At 37.9% G+C, this 23466-nt stretch overlaps 1 protein-coding gene across 2 annotated transcripts; it reads left to right on the forward strand.

Annotated features, from left to right (window-relative positions):
• Positions 1-267: 267 nt before the first annotated feature.
• Positions 268-23169, forward strand: LOC111079596 (protein limb expression 1 homolog). 2 transcript variants are annotated; one of them, XM_022374830.2, is made up of 5 exons: positions 268-388; positions 20142-20224; positions 20289-20452; positions 20509-20699; positions 22261-23169. In XM_022374830.2, exons 2-5 carry the CDS (start codon positions 20152-20154, stop codon positions 22640-22642), a joined length of 810 nt encoding a protein of 269 aa, XP_022230522.1. In that variant the 5' UTR covers positions 268-388; positions 20142-20151; the 3' UTR covers positions 22643-23169. The 2 variants fall into 2 exon arrangements, with proteins under 2 accessions (XP_022230522.1, XP_022230524.1); XM_022374832.2 differs by lacking the exon at positions 268-388 and adding an exon at positions 19940-20054.
• The last annotated feature ends 297 nt before the right edge of the window (positions 23170-23466 follow it).

The following is a 23466-nucleotide window of genomic DNA, read 5'->3' on the forward strand; positions in this document are numbered from 1 at the left end:
ACTCACCGAATTGTGTACATCAGCTGTTTTTCATGGATGGGGAATGGTGGATGGTGCCAGTGGGAATTGGAGTTTCAAATCTGTAAAAAATTCCTACCGTTCCTCATAGATGTGCTGTGTGGGAAAAGGCTATTACAACTAATATATACGGCCTGAATAAAATCAGCGATAAAACACCAACGGGAATACCATGGTTTCAAACACCATTTTCCTCATACCATATAAACATAAAAAACTTTGCAACACCACAGTCATGAATTCAGTTACAATTTTGACTTGTAACATAGTTGAATGTTTCAATGTTTTTTCACCTGAAGGTGATTTTTACTGTTCAATGATAAAGTAGTGATAAATATACATATTAATGTATAATTGAGTATATACATATGTATGTATTTCCCACGTATTCTATTTTTTCAACTTTACTATGGACGTGCATTATGCGCAAAAACAAGTTTTACACTATATATTGATACGTGCATATTCTTGGTTAATAAACAGGCCCTCATAGGTCCCTACACAAAATATAATAGCAGGGTTTATTTAAGATACATGTATATATAATTAAAAAGTTCTTGATCAAAAGACTTAAGCAAAAAACTTACATAATTCCAGAAAAAATGTCCATGTGTAGGTTTGTAACAGATATGATATGCATATGTATGTAAAGACGTGGCTATATCACAACAAAATAATATGTTTGTGCATTGTAAATAAATATGTAAATATTTCTTGGTTTTATATAAATGGATAATATCAAGGTTCCAACTAAATCGAAAATAATATTTAGCTGCCGTAGAATATTCATTAGAAACTATGTGTACGTGTTTGTGTACTTGCAGTGAACTCAATAAGTTCGGGCACAAGTATTACTATTGAGAAAGAACAGTATCCAATTATGTATGTTTGCTTGCATCGGTCATTGTAAGGTAGTAACATTTTTAAATTTCATTCAGAGGGCAATCAAATATCACATTTTCAGTACTCAGATCGACAAATTATTCGGCCTGTGTCCAGATAACGGCTAGTTTACCCATATTTAGTTATCCATAGTAAAAACAAACATTTAAAATGATAAATGCGATAAATGAGCGTGCATACATACGTGCAAAATAAATATTGCCACGAAATTGGTAAAATGTACATACATATGTAAATGTAATAGAACTGAAACCCCTACAGTTTAGGCAAAGACAATATAACAAGATTCATAACACCATACGAAATTTTGGCACACGATTTTTTCAGGCTGGCTCTAGAGCTGGCTCCAGGCTCACTCGCTCTCTTCTATGCATACAGCATACGAAGGAACACGAATTTGGTTCTCTGCCGCTGCGGCAGCCGAGCCGAGTCGTCGCGACGACTGCATGTGTGCACACGTATTCTTAAGCAATCTAGATCTGCCAGCATGCATACGTTTTTTACAGGGCTGGCGAAATATACCCTTCACTTAATAAGCTTAAGTTAATTTTGCAAGACGCTTACCACCCCAATATTAAATAAAAACTCTTATATTGAATGTCCCTTAGTTGATAATTTCTTTTAACATGGTATATTCGACATGCGGATATACATATATATATAAATACATAATATATTTAAAATATGACTTCACATGGAATAATTGTCATTAGGGTATTCAGCGTGCGACGTGTGAAAAAGAAGCAACGACTGTAAATAAATTCGTGTCTCAATTCATAAAACGGTTTTCGTTTCGAAAATCGTCGGCTTCGCACAAGTACGCACACATACGCACTAGCTGGTTCTGTGTGTACTCACATATGCCAATTATGGCAATTAAAATGAGCGTTACGCATCTTATTATTGTATTGTCTTGGTTTAGGGATATGTATGTACCCAGTGGACCAAAACTTCGTAAACGATATCGCAAACGTGAGTTACGCGAAACTCAAGCGGGTAAAACTATCGAATTTAGATCCAAAAACGAATGAAATGAAATAAAATGAATCACTAGTCGCTCACTTTGTGGCAGTGAAAGTTTCGTTTTCGGTAGCTCGAAGAAGGTATCGTTTGCGGACCTTTTATAATATCTTTTGCGAGCCTTTTATGCTATCATTTACGATACGTTTTTAATATCATTATCGAGCCGAAAGTAATCTTAAAAGTAGCCCACTAGTAATATTAAAAGTAAATTAAAAATAATATTATTTTTGACTCGTTTTTCATATTAGAACTGGATCGTAAAAGATATCATAAAAAGTCCGCAAATTATACCTTCTGCGATAGCTTAAAACGTTTCATTCCATTTTGTTCCGATAATAAAAATGTTTTTGTTTTTTTCAGTTCTTGGTGTTTATTTGCCAATATTGAACATAAAGAAAATAACAATATATGAGCGTATTTCAATACGCATATATTTGATATATATGATGATATATATTGAACAAAAAGAAATTGAAAATATTTAATATTAATATTTCAATATGAAAAAACTTAAAAGTAAAAATTAAACACTCGGTTCTGGGGATATTTCAATATGAAAAAAATTTAATACCTAAAAAGAAAAACTTTAATCTAAATTTTCATTAGCTTTTGAGTCTTTGAAACTCGATCCTGTGCGTATTGAAAGCATTTTTGAGTCACCCTATCAAAATCGGCATCCTCAAGTGCAAACCTTTCTTTAAATCCCACTGTAAGAAACAAATTGGATGTTATTATGTTGTAATATAAATATTAATTTTGAAACAAAACTTACTACGGATTGCTAGGGTCACACGCAAGCCCCTTATGCACTTTTTGGCATCTGTTCCACGCCAAGAGCACTGACGTGCGACCTCGTCCGACACAATCGAGCGCCAAGTGCTCCTAATCCATTTATCAAAGGCTTTCTCGCTCGACATGCCTAGGTCTAAGATCTTTACAAAATATGTTAGTCAAATGTAACTTGTGAGCTGCAAAAAAAAAATACTTACCAGCTTTTTAAACACTGTTTCTTCCTTTAAACTTTCTTCAAAGCTCTCCAGTTCACCTATTGAACTTAAGGGCTCATTGGGCATGGTCTCTTTAGTTTTTTGGATAACTCCAAAAACCTTTGCCTTTATGGAGGACATTTCCGTGCGAAGAGCGACCAGTTCCGTTGTGTTTCTGTCTAATTTTTGTATTATTAGGTCCATTTTTTGCTCTAATTTATTCCTTGTACCTATAAATAGAAATAATGGTTAATATTTATTTATTCAATATAAATGGATTTGCTTACATTGCTGCTGGGTCTCTGGAATATTTTCGATACTGGCGACACTGCCAGAATCCATATTAAATAAAGTGGTGTAGTTGTTCATGTCTTTCTGGAATTAATGAATTAATGGAAAGTAAATGTGCACATCAGTATCAAATATATGAATGATTTTTCCTGAAATTGTTTCTATTGGATGCTGCACTAAATTACAGTCGTAATTAATATTCAGTGAAGAAAATATGCCGACAAGTGTGGAGTCTATTGGGTAAACAAAAAAAGGTTCAAGATCAACAACTAATCGGCTATGCAAAGTATTATTTTTAATGTCACAAATTTTATAAATGTTGTATGAAGTCCTATCTTTAATAAAGTAAAAACTGTTTGATACTTTTAAATCAAAAAATAGATCATTGTGGGAAATTTTCTTTGTGACGTTTTTAAAATCCAAGGATTTCGTTTTAGGCACAACTTTCAAAATACTTCGCTCTACAATACGATTATACAATTGCTCTATTACAAAATCGGAATTTTTTACCATATTTTTTAACTGACCTAGAAAATTTTCAAATGGAAAAGAACTTATGGTGTCTAAAGAGCCGAAGGCAAGACACTGTGCGCTTAAATGCGTTAGGCAATGAAAATTGAATGTAAGCATGGAAAATATGTATAAGGAGGGAATTTGTTTTACAAAATCAAGTAAACTGCAAGCAAGTGCATTTTTAGTTACACAATATTCTTTGTGAAGAAGAAGTCGTATACCAAGGCTAAGTAATAAAAAATGTTGGTAACGGGCTGTGTCTAGAGTTTGTTTCAACACAATGGGTCCAGTATAGAGCAAAAATGTTCGGAATTCTGTCGCCTTGAATCTTTCAAGATCATCAAGAGATCTCGGCTTTCTATTAAATTCCCTAGGTATAAATTTACGAAAAGAAATCAATTTGGAACTAATTGAGCTGATTTTATGCCGATCCAAAGAAAATTGATGACCTTTAACTCTCACTGAAGCCACTAGTAGGGTTTTCACAATACCAAGGCAAACTACATGCATATAATTATATTCGATTATAATCGAAGGGAAACTGATTGACCATATCAATTGGCAAGTTTTCTAAAACTAATTTCTCCTGTAAGTTGTGATGCTCTGGCTGTAAACGATTTCTAAAGCTAAAATCTGTTCGAGAGAGGTTCTCAGAAATTTTGAAAACTATTCGCCTTTGAAAACTTTCTCCCCTTTGAGTGCATTTGTTGCAGGAATAAAATCCAGAGTGATGCTTAACACCTAAAATATATGCGCGCGCTGGTGCATCGCAAACAATGGATCTAATTCTAATGTGAAGTTTTCTACCTTTAAAATGTATCCCATCCTCAATCAATTCTAATACCTCGCACACGAATTCTTCTAACTAAATATTGGGATTGCTGGGCTTGGAATTGCCAACATATATCCCAGCTACAAGAATTGGCTTAGTGCCATTTACATTAATTAAAATAGGCCAGGCTTGTTTAAGTGAACTTTTAAATAATGGAAGTCCATCCACATTGATATTGAGGCTTAGGTTATCTGCTTGAAATGCAAAATTACTGAGAAAATCAGCTAGCGCATCTTTTACACCGTAGTGCACATAGCTTCCCGGAGCCACATCCCTTTTAATAACCCCCCGAGGCGTGCATTTCAATGCTCGAACATCTCGTGGCAACCCTGGATTTTTTTCGGACAAAAGCTGAAGCAAATCATTACCTGGTCTTTTGCTAATACTTTTTTCGGACATCCACTGCCCTAAGCGCGTACTAAAACAAGTTGGTTCGGAACTCTTAACTAAAACATCGGACAAATTAGGAAAATCTCTACAAGGTGTGGGAATACTAAAATCAGCTGCCTGTTCTTCACTAATATTAATACTATCTGTACATTTATTTGCTTCGATTCGCATATATATTTCCTGCTTTTACGTCTAAATGGCATTTCTAATAATTATACTCCTCTTTGTGTAGAAAAATGAAGCGCACAGTCAATTCCAGCGTAAATTCGCAGAAAATTCCAGAAAGATGGCTGAAAAACAAAATGTGTGGACATATGTGTGTAGATTGTGTTTTTTCTGTTGTTAGCTTGCTCCCAATCTTAAATTCTGTTCACAGTACAAATTAGACAGGATATTAAAATTTGTACTTACCGATTTTATGATTTTTCACACAATTTGCACTTTTATGTCGTCAACACGTCCGTCTGCTGCAGATTTTCAATCACAAAGAAACGAACAAACGAAAAAATGGATGATACCGAACACGCGACGCGTGCCGAAACATACTTCGGCGTTTGTCGTGTGCCAAAAAAACACTTCGGCATGCGACAAAATCGGTACGAACTGTTGGTCGATGACGTCATCCGGTGTTTCTTGCGCATCGTACTCCTTTTTAAGTCCGTTTGCGATCCACCGACCGTAGCTACCTATTTTTCCGTTACCTTTTTGTTGCTATCCACGCTATATGTCCGCAAGCGGACTCAAAAAAGAGCATTGAGCGAAAAAATCCGCGAGCGACGGCTAAACTATCGCAAAATGATCGCAAACGGACTTAAAAATGAGGGAAAACTGGTCATGAAGGGGGGTCATGAAGCGAGGCTTCAGTAACAACTCACGGATTTTTATCATTTCTAAGTCCGTTTACGAACATTTTGCGATAGTTCCGTTTTACTATCGTCTTGTGGTCCACTGGGTACATTAGGCTGGGCCAAAATTTGACCAACAAATTTTTGTTCTGTTTTTTCAAGTGGACACCCTAATTCTGTTCTTTGTTATTCAATAAAATTATAATAAAATTTTACGGTGACCTCTATTTTTTTGTGTATAGGTGCATTAATTAGGCGTCGTTTAAGGTATTGTTTATTAAAATCTATGGAGAGACAGTGAAGCTAAAATTCGTTAACCAAACCTATAAAATGAAAATATGTACAAAAAATACCTTTTCGAAGGTTTATATGTATATACCACAGAATATAATTTTTTCGACTTTTCCCTAGTTTTTAAAGTCAAAATTTCGTAAAAAATACCACACAAAAATCATAATTTTGCATTTCAATGCTCTATATTTCCCAGACGGTAAGCTATAATCACAAAGTGTTTGGGCTTACCTTGTAGCTGTTTTTAATTATATTTTCAAAATAGCAAAGTTCTTTACAAGACGTAATATACTAGAGTTTCGTGAACCTACCTCTGAAAAAAGCTTTAAAAAAAATACCATACCATATCAAAAATTCTTCAAATAAAAGTTCTGACATAGAAAAAAAACCATAATTCTTTAAAAAATTTTAAAGCCCCATCTTTCAGAAAAAGTCGGTTTGGATCCTTGAGCAAAAAAAAAAATTGGATTTTGTCCAACTCATTCAGCAAAATTTTTTTTTGGAATATTCTTGATTAAAATTTTTTTTAAATTCGGTAGCAACCTCTAAAAAATAAAAAAAAATAAAAATATAAAATCATGTAAATTACTATTAAATCCAAGGTAACAAAACTGAGGGGTGTCCCGTTTGAATTTCGAAAAAAAGTTTTTTGGCCCAGCCATATGTAAATATATTACTTTTCAATTGGAAGTTGATGGTGTGTAGAAGAAAACGTTTCCGACCCCAAAAAGAATATACATAAGTATGTATATATTCTTGATCAGCATCAAAAGTCGAGACAAAATTGCCAAGTCTGTCTTTCTGTCCGTCCGTCCCGATGAGCGCCTAGATCTCAAAGACTATAAGAGCTAGAGCCACCAAATTTTGTTTCCAGACTGATGTGATATCACACTGCTACAAGTGTATTTCAAAATTTCGCCTCGCCCAAAGGACGAAAGTCTGTGGCAGCCACAAAAAGAGTTAAGGGGTTTATTAGATTTGTGGTAAAAGTGGATGTGTGCAACGCGGAGATGGAAACGTTTTCGAACACATAAAGTATATTTATTCTTGATCAGCATCAATAGCCGAGTCGATATAGCCATGTCTGTCTGTCTGTCCGTCCGTCTGTCCGTCTTGTTTGTCGTCTAGATCTCAGAGACTCTGAGAGCTGGAGCAGCCAAATTTTGTTTCCAGAATCATGTGATATCACACTGCTACAGGTGTATTTCAAAAGTTCGTCTAGCCCCCTTCCGCCCCCACAAAGGATGAAAATCTGTGGCAGCCACAAAACTAAACTAAAGCGCAGTACCGTAGAGAATGAATATATCTACCAGATTGCCGAATCTGAATCAGATCGGATCATTATTGTAGCCAGAATGGAGAAATTAATTTTCAGTTGCTTCCCCCACCTCCTCCAGCAAGAGACCACGCTACTCATTCTCTTTCTCGCTCGCACACACTCTGCCTTGTGCAGTGCGTGACCTTTGCGGAGAAGATGTAGAATCTACATTGTAGATGTATAATCTACATTGTAGATGTATAATCTACATTTCAGATATATAAAAAACCTGTTAGATGTAGATGTTAGATGTAGAAAAAAAAGGAAAATGTAAAATATTTTAAAATTCTAAATACTATTAAATTTTGTATTCAATATTTGGAATCTTTATACCCGTACTCACAAAGAGTTAAGGGGTATATTGTATTTGTGGTAAAAGTGGATGTGTGCAACGCAGAAAAGGAAACGTTTCCGACCCCATAAAGTATATATATTCTTGATCAGCATCAATAGCCGACTCTATGTCTGTCTGTGCGTTTGTCCGTCTTGATAAGCGCCTAGATCTCAGAGACTATAAGAGCTAGAGCAACAACATTTTGTTTCCAGAATCATGTGATATCACACTGCTACAAGTGTATTTCAAAATTTCGACCCGCCCCTTCCGACACCACAAAGGACGAAAATCTGTGGCAGGCACATTTTTAAAGATACGATAAAACTAAAAACGCAGTATCGTAGAGAATGCTCATATCTACCAGATTGCCGAATCTGATCGGATCATAATTATGGCCAGAATGAAGAAATTCATTTTCAGTTGTTTCCCCCGCTTACTTCAGCAAGAGACCCGCTACTCGTTCTCTTTCTCGCTCGCACACTCTGCCGCGTTATGTACGTGCGCTCCCTCTAGCGGAGGAGATGTAGAATATAAATGGTACCTGTAGAATATACATGTAAGATGTAGAATAAACATTGCAAATGTAGATAACAGATGTAGAAAAAAAAGTAATATGTAAAATTTTTTGTTTTAATTCTAAAATTCTAAAAAATCATAAGCTCAAAAGCGTATATTCTGACTGAGTACGGGTATAAGTAGAGTCGCGTCCCCAGAAGCGACTCACACGTTCCTTCTCGTTATTCTTCCGGCCCTTTTCTTGATCGGTCCGTCTTGTCTGACGCCTAGTTCTCAAAAACTATAACAAGGACTTAGATAATAGTTTTTAAGTTAAACCTGATAAAAAAATAAAAATATTTTAAGATTTTAATCATATTTGTCGTTATGAGGAAAGGGGATAAACGAAGTGCAAAAATTAACATTACAAACTTGCAAGTGGTCGTTCGGCTTCCCCGCATTATCCAATAAATCATTTCGCACATTTTGTGAACAGCGATATCAAAAGACACACTTCGGCGATTACGAATAGCGTTGCAGTTTCACTAGCTTTGCAATTTTACGATTCGAAGGAAAGGTGTATTGACGAATGTGCACTCAAGCAGACTATAATTTATTAAATGTTCGTATATACACAAAAGCATATTTCCGGCACACGAAACATTTGCGCATTTAAGAATCCTATAATATACGTTTTGTTGTATAAAAAGCCCTTTACTTTTCATGTTAGCTAACTTTTAACTTTAAACCGATGGCGCGAATTCAAATACGTTTAAGTCGGGAAATATTTTGCAATATATAGATTTATTAGCTGTTAATTGATGACTTGTTTTCATTTGACAAAGCAAACAGTTTCAACAAGAAGTTAAAAATATAAAAATGTCAAAAAACTGAAACCGAGAATGCAGCCATTTTGACCTTGATTTCAAATAATTTTTGTTTTGGCACTATAAGTACCAAAATTCGTATGAGTCTTCATACACACAATTTTCTAAAGGATTCTAAACGCTGTTCGGTAAAACGACCACCCGCCGCAGGAAAAACGAGAAGGAACGTGTGAGTCGCTTCTAAAGACGCGACTCTACTTATACCCGTACTCAGTCAGTATTTACATATTTGAGCATATGATTTTTTAGAATTTTAGAAATAAAAAAAAAAATTTTACATTATAAATTTTTTTTCTACATCTGCTATCTACATCTACATCTACAATGTATATTTTACATCTAACATGTAGATTAAAAATGTACCATTCTGATTCTACATCTTCTCCGCTAGGGGTTGCTCGCGCACTGAACGCGGCAGAGTGTGCGAGCGAGAAGGAAAATGAGTTGTGTTGTCGTGGACAGGATGGGGCAGGGGAAGCAACTGAAAATTAATTTCGTCATTCTGGCTATAATTATGAACCGATCTGATTCAGATTCAGCAGTCTGGTAGATATGGGCATTCTCTACGATAATGCGTTTTTAGTTTTATCGTATCTTTAAAAATGTGCCTGCCACAGATTTTCGTTCTTTGTAGGGGCGGAAGGGGGCGGGGCGAAATTTTGAAATACACTTGTAACAGTGGGATATCACATGAGTCTGGAAACCAAATTTGGTTGCCCTAGCTCTTATAGTCTCTGAGATCTAGGCGCTCATCGAGACAGACAGACAGACAGACAGACAGACAGACAGACAGACAGACAGACAGACAGACAGACGGACAGACAGACATGGCTATATCGACTCGGCTATTGATGCTGATCAAGAATATATATACTTTATGGGGTCGGAAACGTTTCCTTCTCTGCGTTACACACATCCACTTTTACCACAAATCTAATATACCCCTTAACTCTTTTTTGAGTACGTGTATAAAAAGAGGAAGACCACCCAAAAAGACCTTGAAAGTAGGATCATATTCGTAAACGCTTGAGCGTCGAAGATCGGTTCAAATTGGCATAACATATGAGAAGGGAGTTTAGTTAGTCTGTAGGTATCCATATTAGCATCGAAACAGTCCTCTGAAGTGTCACGACCGTTAAGACATCAAAATTTAAACTTTTAGCACTAAAAAATCCAGAAAAAGCTCAAATTGACAAAAATCAACCAAACTTGGACTGTAAACTATTGGAGAAACGTAATGTTTGTAATAATAGTTAATAAACCAGTTTTGTTTGGATAGTATGATGAATGATCGCCGTAAAGTCGGTGAAGGCTTTACAAATTAGTGCCCAAAACAAACGGTGTGGCAAGGAGGCAGAAGGTTGGTGAGGAGATTTTTCTTATTATAGTATCTGGCATTAACTGGCTGATAGGTAAACACGGTCGGCAAAAAATATTTTAGAGAAAAAACCTCATACCGTCTATTGAACAGTACTGATGCCCTCATCTTCTAGGACGATTCTGCTCCTTGCCACAGTGCAACATTTGTCAATATTAATTTTTTTTAACTTTGTTATTGAATTGTGCTATGAATTATTCAAATAGTTTGATTTTTAAAGCAGACAGCTAAAACTGTCTGTCTGTCTGTCTGTCTATCCGTCTTGTTGAGCTTGGGCAAACAAATTTGGTTTCCAGGCTGATATGATATCACACTGCTACAAGTGTACATTTTTAATTTCTTGTTCAAATTGTTTGCTTTTTCAAATGAAAACAAGTCATCAATTAACAGCTAATAAATCTATATATGCAATACAAATATTTCCCGACTTACTTAAACGTATTTGAATTCGCGCCATCGGTTTAAACTTAAAAGTAAGCTAACATGAAAAGTAAAGGGCTTTTTATACAACAAAACATATCTTATAGGATTCTTAATATGCCGCATCATTGTCGAAGTTGCGGAAAAAAAAGTAAATCGGAAAATTTTTGGCGAGGGTGAAAACCGGAGCCTGCCTGAAAATATGTAAAAATCGAAAAAAAATATATGCGCAAATGTTTTGTGTGCCGGAAATATGCTTTTGTGTATATACGAACATTTAATAAATCATTGTCTGCTTAAGTGCACATTCGTCTATACATCTTTCCTTCGAATCGTAAAATTGCAAAGCTAGTGAAACTGCAAAGATATTCGTAAATCGGCCAAAAATATTTTAGAGAAAAAACCTCATACCGTCTAATGAACAGTACTGATGCCCTCATCTTCTAGGACGATTCTGCTCCTTGCCGCAGTGCAACATTGGTCAATATTTATTTTTTTAAACTTTGTTATTGAATTGTGCTATGAATTATTCAAATAGTTTGATTTTTAAAACGATCAGTATCTTAAAGCAGACACCCAAAACTTTATCTGAATTGAAAAAAAAATTTAAAGAGGGTAGTTTAACAAAATAATCAACGAAACATTCTGAAAGCTAGTGTATACCAAGCTTTCGCGTAGAAAACTAGATCTCAAACACACAGGATGTTAACAAAAGTATGACTCTAGTTCACTGCTAGGCAAGCATACAGTGACACGTTTTAAAGTGCGCTTGTGTGTGTAGCAAAAACCCGAAGATGCCTGCGACCGAAAACGTTTTATGCGACAAACGATACTGTCGTGTGAAATAAAAATTGAAATATAATAAAATGATGTACAAAAATAATAAAATAATATACAAAAAAATAAAAACAAAATTTTAATTTTTTAATTTGAAAATGGAATTCGTTTTCAAACTGGAAAAAAATATGCATGCTCGCATTGATGAAAAAATATCTCATATATCTCATCTCATATGTTACAATGTCCAAATCAATGTCTCCGTTATATTCTTTAATGCGCAAAAGGTCGGCGAAATGTTGGTCAGATGTTTAATTGCGTAGTTTAGTTAAAATGATTTTCATACTAGAAAATGCCACTTCGCAATTGTATGTCGTTCCGAACACTGAGTAGAGTTTGTACATTACATTTTTCAGGCTCGGATATGTTATACCCGTACTCAAAAAGAGTTAATAGTATATTAGATTTTTGGTAAAAGTGGATGTGTGTAAGAAAGAGAAAGAAACGTTTCCCATAAAGTATATATATTCTTGATCAGCATCAATAGCCGAGTCGATAGAGCCAGGTCTGTCTGTCCGTCTTGTTTGTCGCCTGGATCTCAGAGACTTAAGAGCTAGGGCAACCAAATTTGGTTTCCAGACTCATGCGATATCACACTACTGCAAGTGTATTTCAAAATTCTCTACACGCCCATTCCGCCCCCACAACGAACGAAAATCTGTGGCAGGCACAATTTTAAAGATACGATAAAACTAAAAACGCAGTATCGTAGAGAATGACGCATTTCTCGCCTATTTCATTTCATTTCTGCTCAACGCGCGCTTCGCTGCTTACTAAATGCATTTGTCGCGTCACGACGTGACCTTTATATTTTTGTTAAATTTTTGAAGTCTAGTGTAAGTTAGTTTAGGGCAAAGCGGGAGCGCAAGAAAGCTCGCTCGCTCTTGGCGAATTCGCCCGCTTCGCCGCCCTAGATAAGTTAGGCTTAAGAATATGTTGTAACGAAAATGAAAAGAAGTCGAAAATTATCATTGAAATCGAGCGCACGTCTCTTTTTTTTTAGTCTCCCTCCTTTTTCGTTATAAATATAAAATTTTCAGCCCCCAAACTCGGTTTTTTGTTTAAGTTTAATTTAGAAAAAACTATTCTAAAATTTCATGGCGCCCCCGGGTGGACTCGCAAATTAGTATAAAAGGTATTAAAGGTAGTATTAAAAAGCAGAAAGTGACAGTGACACGAGTGGTGAAAAACATATGTGAAAAAAATATTGAATATTTAAGTGTATATAATATACACCTGCCCGCGTCGCGTGTGTGTGCAGCAGATCAATCCCCAAATAACACACCTAAAGCTACCGCGCCGGTCGGCTCACAAGCATACACGCCAAAAATACCCAGAGATCCCAACCGCCGAGGAATATCCATTCCTAAAGACGTTTGCCACCTGGCAAGGAAAGTGGAATTCCCAGGATGACATCTTATATACATACATAGAGGTATTTGTGCAAAAAATTGAAAGCTCGAGTAAAGACAAAATCATTAAAATCTCGCAGTCTCCGTATGACAAATATTGAATATTTAAGTGTATATAATATACACCTGCCCGCGTCGCGTGTGTGTGCAGCAGCTAGATTTGCATGTATTTAGTAGAGTTTGTACATATATTACATATATCACATATTCACATACATCAAACCATCTTGGACGCAGAACATATAAACGTATAATTTATAACTGCAATCACTGTCGCCCCTTTCCCCCTTTCTCGTTTTCGTTGAGCAAATATATAGTTGGGTCATTGGCCAAGCGCTCACATACCAACATAGGAGCTGCAGCGGTGAATTTTCGTTCTCGCTTTTGCTCGTCACCGTTGCTGACCGTCGTTGTTGTCAAACCGTTCGCCAAGCGACGCGCTACCCTGTAATCGTCGGGTATATAGTTTCAGTGCCAGTAGGATCCAACTGTCAATTTGTAAAAGCGTGCCTCGCAATTCAATTGGGTGTCTATCGGTCGGTCAGCCAGGCCCAGCATACACAAACGCCAACACAGCTTAGACACACACACATGTGCATACGTTCATAGCTGCAGCGGTGAATTTTCGTTTTCGCTTTCGCTTGTCACCGTTGCTGTTTGTTGTTGTTCTTGTGGGTTTTTGTGTTGGCACGCCTGCGCCAACAGATCGCCAAGGGCCTCGATACCCTTTAATCGTCGGGTATATCGATTTTTCGCCGCATTTGGCATCGACACCCTAGGTCCGTATTAAACAGATCGCCAAGGGCCTCGATACCCTTTAAACGTCGGGTATATCGGTTTTTGCCGCATTTGGCATCGACACCCTAGGTTCGTATTAAACAGATCGCCAAGTGCCTCGATACCCTTTAATCGTCGGGTATATCGGTTTACCGAATTTGGCATTGACACCCTAGGTCCGTATTAAACCGATCGCCAGTGATGCGATACCCTCTAGTCGCCGGGTATATTGTTTTCGACCTCATTTGGGTACACCTTCCTGTTTCGACAATTTGCGCCGTGATTCACTTAAGCATCGAGAGTCAAGATGAATCCAAAATCAGATCATAAGCCTATTCTTGAAGAGCTGAAAAAGAAGCTCAGCTCCCGTGTCAAAGGCATTCGCCGACTAGCGGACCGGCTGGAAGCTGGGGAGATTCCGCTGCAGTTGACAGAGCTCGAGTGCAGACTCGACGTACTGAAAGCAACTATAGCCAAGGCAAGCCAAGTTCAAGAATCAATCGAAGAAATAGATAGTGACGAATAGTTTGGAGCCGAGTTGGAAGAACTCTCGATTGTAACCAAGGCAAAGATAATGTCGCTTATCGACGCCTTGAAGACAGCCAGTGATACAATGCCTTCAGTATCAGCTTATGTTGCCCCAACTCGTGCTCGACTTCCGAAGTTAGCTCTGCCAAAGTTCAGTGGCAAATATTCGGAACTGAAAAGCTTCATTAGTTTATTTGAGACTCTTGTTCACAATGACGAAAGCATTCCACTTATCGAAAAGTTTAACCATTTGCTTTCAAGCAGGCAAGCAAGCATCACAATCGGAGCTCATTCGCGTGTTCTACTGCGGATGCTAAAAACCAACAATGTAGTTACTGCAATGCAAAAGACCATTTGTAGACTACTTGCGGTCCATTTGCGCGGCTTGCAGTGATGCAAAGATTCGAATTTGTCAAATCGGCATCGCTCTGCATCAACTGTCTGCAACAAGGACACACTGTGGTACGGCGCAAAGCTAGCTGTCGAGTGTGTGGCCGCTCACATCATGCTTTATTGCATAGGTACACAGTTGTGGATAAAAGCGTCCGATCCAAAAAGGGAGAGTACGTTTTGACCCGAGCACTGCTTGACTCTGGGTCACAAACTAAATTCATAACTGAGGACCTGGCACAGCGCTTACAGATCTGTAGGGAGGAGTCGTGCATCAACTTGCTTGGAATTGGAGAATCTAGTTCACAAGTCAAGAAAAAGATACACACGGTGGTGAAGTCGCGAATCAATGGTAGTGAGTTCTCGGTCGATTTCTGGATTCTGAAGTCAATCTCGGGATACCACCCTGATCACGCACTTAATGTGAGTGACTGGAAAATCCCGAAGAACCTACCTCTTGCAGACAATTATTTCTACAAGCCACAAAGAATAGATATGTTTATAGGTGCAGAGTCATTTTTCGAACTCTTATCGGTTGGTCAAATTAGACAAGGTCCTGACTATCCAACTCTGCAGAAAACGTTTCTCGGTTGGATTGTGTCTGGAAGATACAGTCCAAAGGTGACTGTCACCCAGGAAGCGAGGAACTGTCTGAGTTGTCGGGAAGAGTCAGTGGGGTCTATCGACACACACAAAAGTTTTGGTCACTAAAACAATTGCCATCTTCTAAAAAGTCTTTATCTCCTGAACACAAGTTATGTGAGGAGCATTATAGAAAGACTACTCAAGTCTTGCCTTCAGGTCGGTTTGAAGTACGGCTACCGTTTAAATCCGATCCAAACTGCTTGCGCAATTCCTTCGTGATTGCTAAACGGCGGTTTTTGTCGCTCGAAAGAAGATTGTCCCGCGACCCTGAGTTGAAGAAAATGTACTTGGAATTCATGGAAGAGTACCTCTCCTTAGGTCATATGTCGCCGACTGACAATACTGTTCCTTCTGCTCCACACTACGTTATTCCACATCAGTGTGTCCTTCGGCCCCCAAGTAAGTCCACGAAGCTTCGCGTCGTGTTCGATGCGTCGTCGAAGACGTCCTCTCAGGTGGCCTTGAATGACATTCTGATGGTCGGACCGACTATTCAAGAGGAGTTATACTCAACGCTGCTCCGCTTCCGTCTGCACAGGTTCGCCCTGGCTGCCGATGTAAAAAAGATGTATCGCCAAGTGATGGTAAATGGAGCGGATAGGCAGTTTCAGTTGATAGTGTGGAGAAGAGTCCTTGAGAATATACCAGCTCAACACTGTAACATATGGGACTGAACCTGCCCCATTTTTGGCTTTTCGGTGTTTGAAAAGGTTGAGTGAGTCTGCAAAGCTCTCATTCCCAAAGGCTGCTAAAGTTATCCGGTCCGACTTTTATGTCAATGATATGTTGACTGGTGCTGGTTGCGTGGAGGAGTTAAAGAAAATTAAGTCTGATGTGGCTCAGGTTCTTCCAACCGCAGGATTTGAGCTAACCAAGTGATTCTCGATCTCACCTGAGGGCACAGCATCCGAGAGAACAGTTAAACCGATAACGATCCCGGACTCCGAGTCAACCAAGGCGTTAGGAATATCGTGGCTACCGCACGAAGACGTTTTTCGGTTTCAAATTGACAGTTCAGTCATGGGTCTCCGAGCGACAAAACGGAACATATTATCGGTGACATCAAAGCTGTTTGACCCCCTTGGTTTGTTAAGCCCCTTGGTAATCAAGGGAAAGATCCTACTGCAGGAGCTGTGGCTTAACAAACTAGATTGGAATGAATCAATCCCAAGGAATCTGGAAACATCTTGGAACTTTCTAAAAGAATCCTTGGGTCAGCTGGAGAAGATTGCCATACCTCGCTTTGTGCATACTGATCCCATGTCACTGATTCAAGTACATGCCGACATACTGCAGGAGGTGGGGCTCAACAAACTAGATTGGGATGAGTCAATTCCAAGGAATCTGGAAACATCTTGCAACTTTCAAAAAGAATCCTTGGGTCAGCTGGAGAAGATTGCCATACTTCGCTTTGTGCATACTGATCCCATGTCACCGATTCAAGTACATGGAGCATGCGTCTATATCCGTAGTAAGACTGCAGAAGGTTTCAAAGTCTCGTTGTTGACTGCAAAGTCGAAAATAGCGCCGCTCAAGACGAAAACGCTTCCAAGGCTTGAGTTATGTGCCGCTCACCTTCTCGCAGATCTCTGTCAACGACTCAAATCGCTACTCGAGGTGCCGCTTGAACGAATAGTATGTTGGTCGGATTCGGAAGTGACCCTTCCTTGGATCCGATCACACCCTTCGTCGCTATCAACATTCGTTGCGACCTGAGTAGCTTAGATTCAGGAGTGGTCAGATGATGCTACGTGGCGGCATGTTCCAACTAAACAAAACCCAGCAGACATAGTTTCGAGAGGTTGTGACACTGAGGAGATTTCGCAGTCGATCTGGTTTAGTGGACCAGCGTTTTTGAAGGAAGAAGAAGAGATCTGGCCCAGAAACACTCAACTTCGAGCTTTCTGAGGAAGAGCTGAAGCTGGAAACTAGGAAGACAGCGGTCGGACTGACCGTGGCCGCTAAATCAAATGATTTAGTGGGGATAATCGAGGGATACTCAAGCTGCTAAGAGTGTTCGTTTACGTGTTCCGCTTCATGCAAAGACAAAAATCTTAAATTTGAAGTCGCTCCGTCACCAGTAGACTACGATGAGGCTTTTCACAAAATTGTCGAGCTGATCCAGAAAAACGAGTATAAGGAAGAGATCGAAAGGGTTCGTTAAGGCACCAGGTTAGGTTAGAACCATGCGAAGTTTTCGCTGCTGTTGACAAAACGCTCGCTGTTTGTGCAGACCTATATTTGCTATCTGCATCAAACGAATTTTCATGCCGGCCCTCGAGCACTTGTGAGCATCCTTAGGCAGCGTGCTTGGATAATAAACGCTCAGGAGGTCTGCAGGGCAATGGTCAGGTCGTGCATTCGCTGCTTTAAATGCAAGCCTCGACTCCAGACCCAAATGATGGGAAATCTACCCGCAGACCGGCTCCGTGCTCTCCGCCCATTCGCAGTATGTGGCGTTGATTTTTGAGGCCCAGTCTATACGACACTAAAAATTCGTGGAAGGCCCCCTTATAAGTCCTACCTAGCGTTATTTGTCTGTTTTGCGTCCAAATCGGTTCATCTAGAAATTGTCTCCGATCTAACGACTAACTCCTTCTTATTGGCTTTTCAAAGGTTCGTTGGTCGTCGAGGATGACCGCTTCGCATGAACTGCGACAACGCGACAATCTTCGCCGGTGCAAGTCGCCACTTTTACGAGCTGAGGAGGACGATAGGACAGAAGCGGACGCAATACGCGAGTTCGCAGCGAGAAGCGGCTGCGAGTTGCCTTCCTGCCACCTCGAGCTCCGCACATGGGCGGACTGTGGGAGGCAGGAGTGAAGTCGGCCAAAAACCTCCTGCTGAGGTCGGCCGGAAGCGCGATCTTCACCGCCGAGGAGCTGGAGAGCGTAATGGCGACGGAGACGCCCTGACTCCCGCGCACCTGCTGACAGGCGGGCACCCCCAGCACCCCGGACCAGGAGGGTCTGAGTTGCTTAAGGCGATGGCGGCATGTCTCGTCAGCCAGGCAAATGTTCTGGCAGCGATGGTCCCGGGAGTATGTGCTGGGCTTGCAAATACGATGCAAGTGGCACCAGGAGCAGCCCAACGTCGAGGAAGGCGACCTCGTCATCATCGCAGAGGACAACCTTCCGCCCCAACAGTGGCTCCTGGGAAGGGTCGTCGCAACCCACGCCGGGCAGGACGGAAAGATCAGGGTGGTCGACCTCAGGTCGGTTCATTTATTTTTCATTAAAATCTATGGATAAACGGTGGAGATAAAAATCGTTAACCAAACCTCAAAAGTGAAAAAATAGACAAAAAATACTTGAACTGAACACACATATTTGGACCAAATTGGACCAAATTTATCGTATCTTTAAAATTGTGGCTGCCACAGATTTTCGTCCATTGTGGTGTCGGAAGGGGGCGGGCGAAATTTTGAAATACACTTGTAGCAATGTGATATCACATGAGTCTGGAAACAAAATTTGGTTGCTCTAGCTCTTATAGTCTCTGAGATCTAGGCGCTTATCAAGACGGACAGACTCACAGACAGACAGACATACATAGACTCGGCTATTGATGCTGATCAAGAATATATATACCTTATGGGGTCGGAAACGTTTCCTTCTCTGCGTTGCACACATCCACTTTTACCACAAATACAATATACCCCTTTACTCTTTTTTGAGTACGGGTATAAAAAATAAAACAAAAATACCAAAAAAGCTTATTTGAATACGTTTTCATTCATATCAAAATTGTAAGTTGTCGTGATTACATGTATACCATAATTTCGCAACAGAATTATACGGAAATGTGTTTTAATTTAATTAATAAATTGAATTGCTTGGTCTCGGTGGACCTCGTCAGAGAAATGCCCATATATTATGCATATTTTTGGCATACATTATGAATATGCATTAGGCTGGGCCAAAATTTGATCAAACCTTTTTTTGTTTGTTTTTTCAAGCGGACACCTCCTTGTTCTGTTCTTTGATAGTAAATAAAATTATAAATTTTTTTTCAAATCTTTAGTTTAATGTTTGAGGGTTGCTACCACGAAAAGAAAATATACTTTTTTGGTTAAATATACATTAAAAAAAATTGAATTCGTCGGTTTTTTTCAAATAATATTAAAACTTAGAAACTAGTTCATATTTATAAAAAGGTATTTTTATTTTTTTTAGGTACTGTTAACTGTTGGTGAAAATCAAGAAGTTCAGCTAAGGTTGATATATTTAGTTAACTAGTTCGCAAAAAGTTGTGCAGGTTTTTTACTGCCAATAACTGATTAATGGCGATATTAATAGTATCAAGAAATGCAAAAAATGTCACAGCATTATACAATTCATTCAGTAAAATTTTATTAAATAGTAGCCTTCTCTAAAAATGTGTTTAAAAAAAACTAAAAACCTTAATATTACTATCAAACCCAAGATAACAAAATAAAGTGGTGTCACGTTTAAATTTAAAAAAAATAAATTTTTCTGGCTCAAACTAATAATGTATGTTATATGATCACAACTGATTGCTGATCATGGAAGGTTCACTGTGTAGGCAAAGCCTTATTATTAATTTATTTTTTAACAATATTTAATACAACTTTATTTCATATTTTCTCAATTCAACGCATACTTAAGTAACTTCATAATGGTTTACCCTGAGGAACCCTTTTGGGTTTTACCCACGGTAACTGGATTTTACGAAGATAGAGATTATAGAGGTACGTTTGAATTTAAAACTTTGTACGAAAGTGTCTGTTTATGTAAGAATGTTATGTGTTTTAGTTAATGTAGTGGAAGCACTTCAAGAATTTTGGCAAATGAAACAGTCACGAGGAGCGGACCTTAAAAACGGCGCACTTGTTATATACGAATCGATTCCGTCCAACAGCCAGCCTTATGTATGTTTCGTAACACTGCCTGGGGGTAGTTGCTTTGGTAGCTTTCAGGTACATAGAATTTTTTATATAAGAACCAAACTTTATACTGGGATATGCTCTTTTAGAACTGTCCAACAAAGGCGGAAGCAAGACGTAGCTCGGCTAAAATTGCTTTAATGAACTCTGTATTTAATGAACATCCGTCGCGTCGAATCAGTGACGAGTTTATTTTGAAGGCAGTACAGGATGCACGTGCTTCTTTCAAGGCAACACTACAAGGCAATGATGGAACAGAGTCTGGAATTGAAGCTTTCAGGTAAAATAAATTCCAAAAGAATATACATAGTATATAGATTATTATTAATTTAAGCTTTTAATTTTCTTTTATTTTTAACATAGAAAAAAAGAATGAAACTTTTAAATATAAATTAATTAATGTCATGTTATGACGGATTAGGTATGAACTAGCACCTCATCGCTAAAAAAAATATCAATTGAAAACACGTTCTACTACCCTGTCCACAGTTCTGCTTATTATACATCTTATTATTTATTGATATAACTTATACATTTCATATTGATATACATATACTTTTTATTTAATTGTACATAAACGAAGTCTATTGTTTTGCACATATACCAATATTCTAGTTGGTCCCACAGTGGTTTGTTTCTATGTACCATATGTATGTTTTGTATGAAATTGTTAAAATTTTACAACTTTGATTGCTAGTTCTGGCAAAAGTTTATATAAAAGTGAAAACGATTATCCAGGTATTTAAAACTATAATTAACAAATATTTGTGTCGATGTTATATGTTTCTGTCCAATTGTGACATGTTTTGAGTATGTGTAGTTTTAGAATGTCCTTAACAAATGTAGTTGTGTTTCGAGGATCAGTACTTTTGCATGGCAAAGAGTTTTAAGTGAGTAGTTATTAACCAAAGTGTGCAGATACGTTTTCGAAAAAATCAATTTTTTGTAGTACAATATGTGTAGACATTTGGATCAACAACAATCGTTCATAATATGCAGTACATCAGCACATATTGCAACCTATCACTCAAAAACATTTAAATGAAAAGCATTATTATGTTAATAAATAAAAACGTTAAAGCCCTCGGTCATCTTGCGACCGTAAAATATGTACACAAATCAATTTTCACTTCAATAGCTTTATAAACAAAGTTGGGGTAAGTTTATATGATTTATTATATGGCAGCTATATGAAATATGGCCCTAAATCAAATGAAACTTGTTAGGTCATTTCGGTTTTTTCGTATCATCTAGATTGTGGATGCCACTGATTCCGATTTGGGAGGTACTCAGTTATTGATGCTGATCAAGAATATATATATTTGTATACCCCATTCCTAATGGGGTCGAAACCTCTTCCTTCTACTTGTTACATAATCTAAACGAGTCCAATATACGCCTATAATCTTTCCGCATCATACTAATGATGCGTTTTTATTTAGGGTAATGTCGCAAAGTTTCACTAAATATGTATATAGCTTAGTAGCATAGTATTTTGGAATACGATTTTACGGCTCGCACTTAATGGCTCGTACAAAAAAAGTTTTATTTAAAAATTAGTTGAAAAAACAAATTTTTGCACACATTACAAGTATCCAACTGGTGGAAATATGGCAACTTTAGAGATGCCATAACAACGACATATAGATGTGTAGGGACAGGGTTTTCTTCGCAGACTAAAAGCCTGTTATATATATAAAGATTTATTGGTCCTCTAACTGCAAGGGTATGTACCTATATAATCTTCGGCGCCCCGAAGTATCTTGTTTTATCACACAAATATATCTGCAAGGGTATTTCAAGCTTCGCCCATTAACTGAATAATTCCTGTTTTAATTCAGGTTTATGCTGGAAGCAAATAAGGGAAGAACCATGCTGGAATTCCAAGAACTGATGACTGTATTCCAACTCCTGCATTGGAATGGATCTTTAAAGGCAATGCGAGAACGTCATTGTTCAAGGCAAGAAGTAGTGGCGCACTATTCGAACCGCAGTTTGGATGACGAAATGCGTGCACAGATGTCTTTAGATTGGATAGCTCGTGAGCATGAGAGCCCTGGCGTTATCCGAAGGGAGTTGCTTTTGGCCGAACGAGAGCTAGAGACTTCTCGCATGGCTGGTCGGGAATTACGCTTTCCAAAAGAAAAAAAGGACATATTAATGATAGCTCATAATCAGCTGGGTGGAAGTAACTTAAACTCGGCATCTATTGATCAATTATAATAATAATACAAAAATGAATCATTGCGAAGTCAAATTGAACCGACATTTAGAAAACAAATAAAAATCTTTCATTGGGTACAAAATGATAATGCGGCACGTTTTTCAATTTCATATTTTCTATATTATTAAAAGTTTACTGTAATAATACGCATCTGAATAACATAAAAAAATGTTTTTATTTGATTGAAGTTACTTACAATTTCGTTCTTGTCGGTAATCTAATTAAATTATTTGTTTGACCAAGCCTCAGATATGTGATTTGGTACGTTAAGTGTGATTTACGTCAGAAGCGAAGTAAAAATGTAAATTGGTAATCAAGAAGTTTTAAGTCTCCTGAAAACTAATTAAAATTATTTTGATCAAATCGCAGCACGATAAATTAAGTGAAAATGGAAGCATGCGTATATATTTATATAATTGGCATACCATATGATCTCCAATAAAATGGACAAGTCGATTTAAGATAGAACACATATTATACATCCCATGAAGCCATTCAAAATAAATTTCTTCTGTATGTAACAAAATATGTACCATAATACTTTACATAATCATTATTGAGTGGTTTGGGGTGTGAAACATTTCTGGAAAAATTGACCAACTGATCATGGATGCTACCATGGAAAAAACATCAGCTGCATTTAAATATCTTTGACATCGAAATTTCAGGAACGAAACCGTCGAAACCAAAACCGCCATCATACGACCAATCATGCTCTACGAAGTCGTGGTATGATGTTCACTGGACATTGTCCAGTCCTTAACAAGAAGAATGCTATTGATCACCTCCCAAAGACTATCCAGATATTTATACCGAGATAAGA

This window comes from Drosophila obscura, unplaced genomic scaffold (assembly GCF_018151105.1).
Source record: "Drosophila obscura isolate BZ-5 IFL unplaced genomic scaffold, ASM1815110v1 contig_31, whole genome shotgun sequence".
Lineage (NCBI taxonomy): Eukaryota > Metazoa > Arthropoda > Insecta > Diptera > Drosophilidae > Drosophila > Drosophila obscura.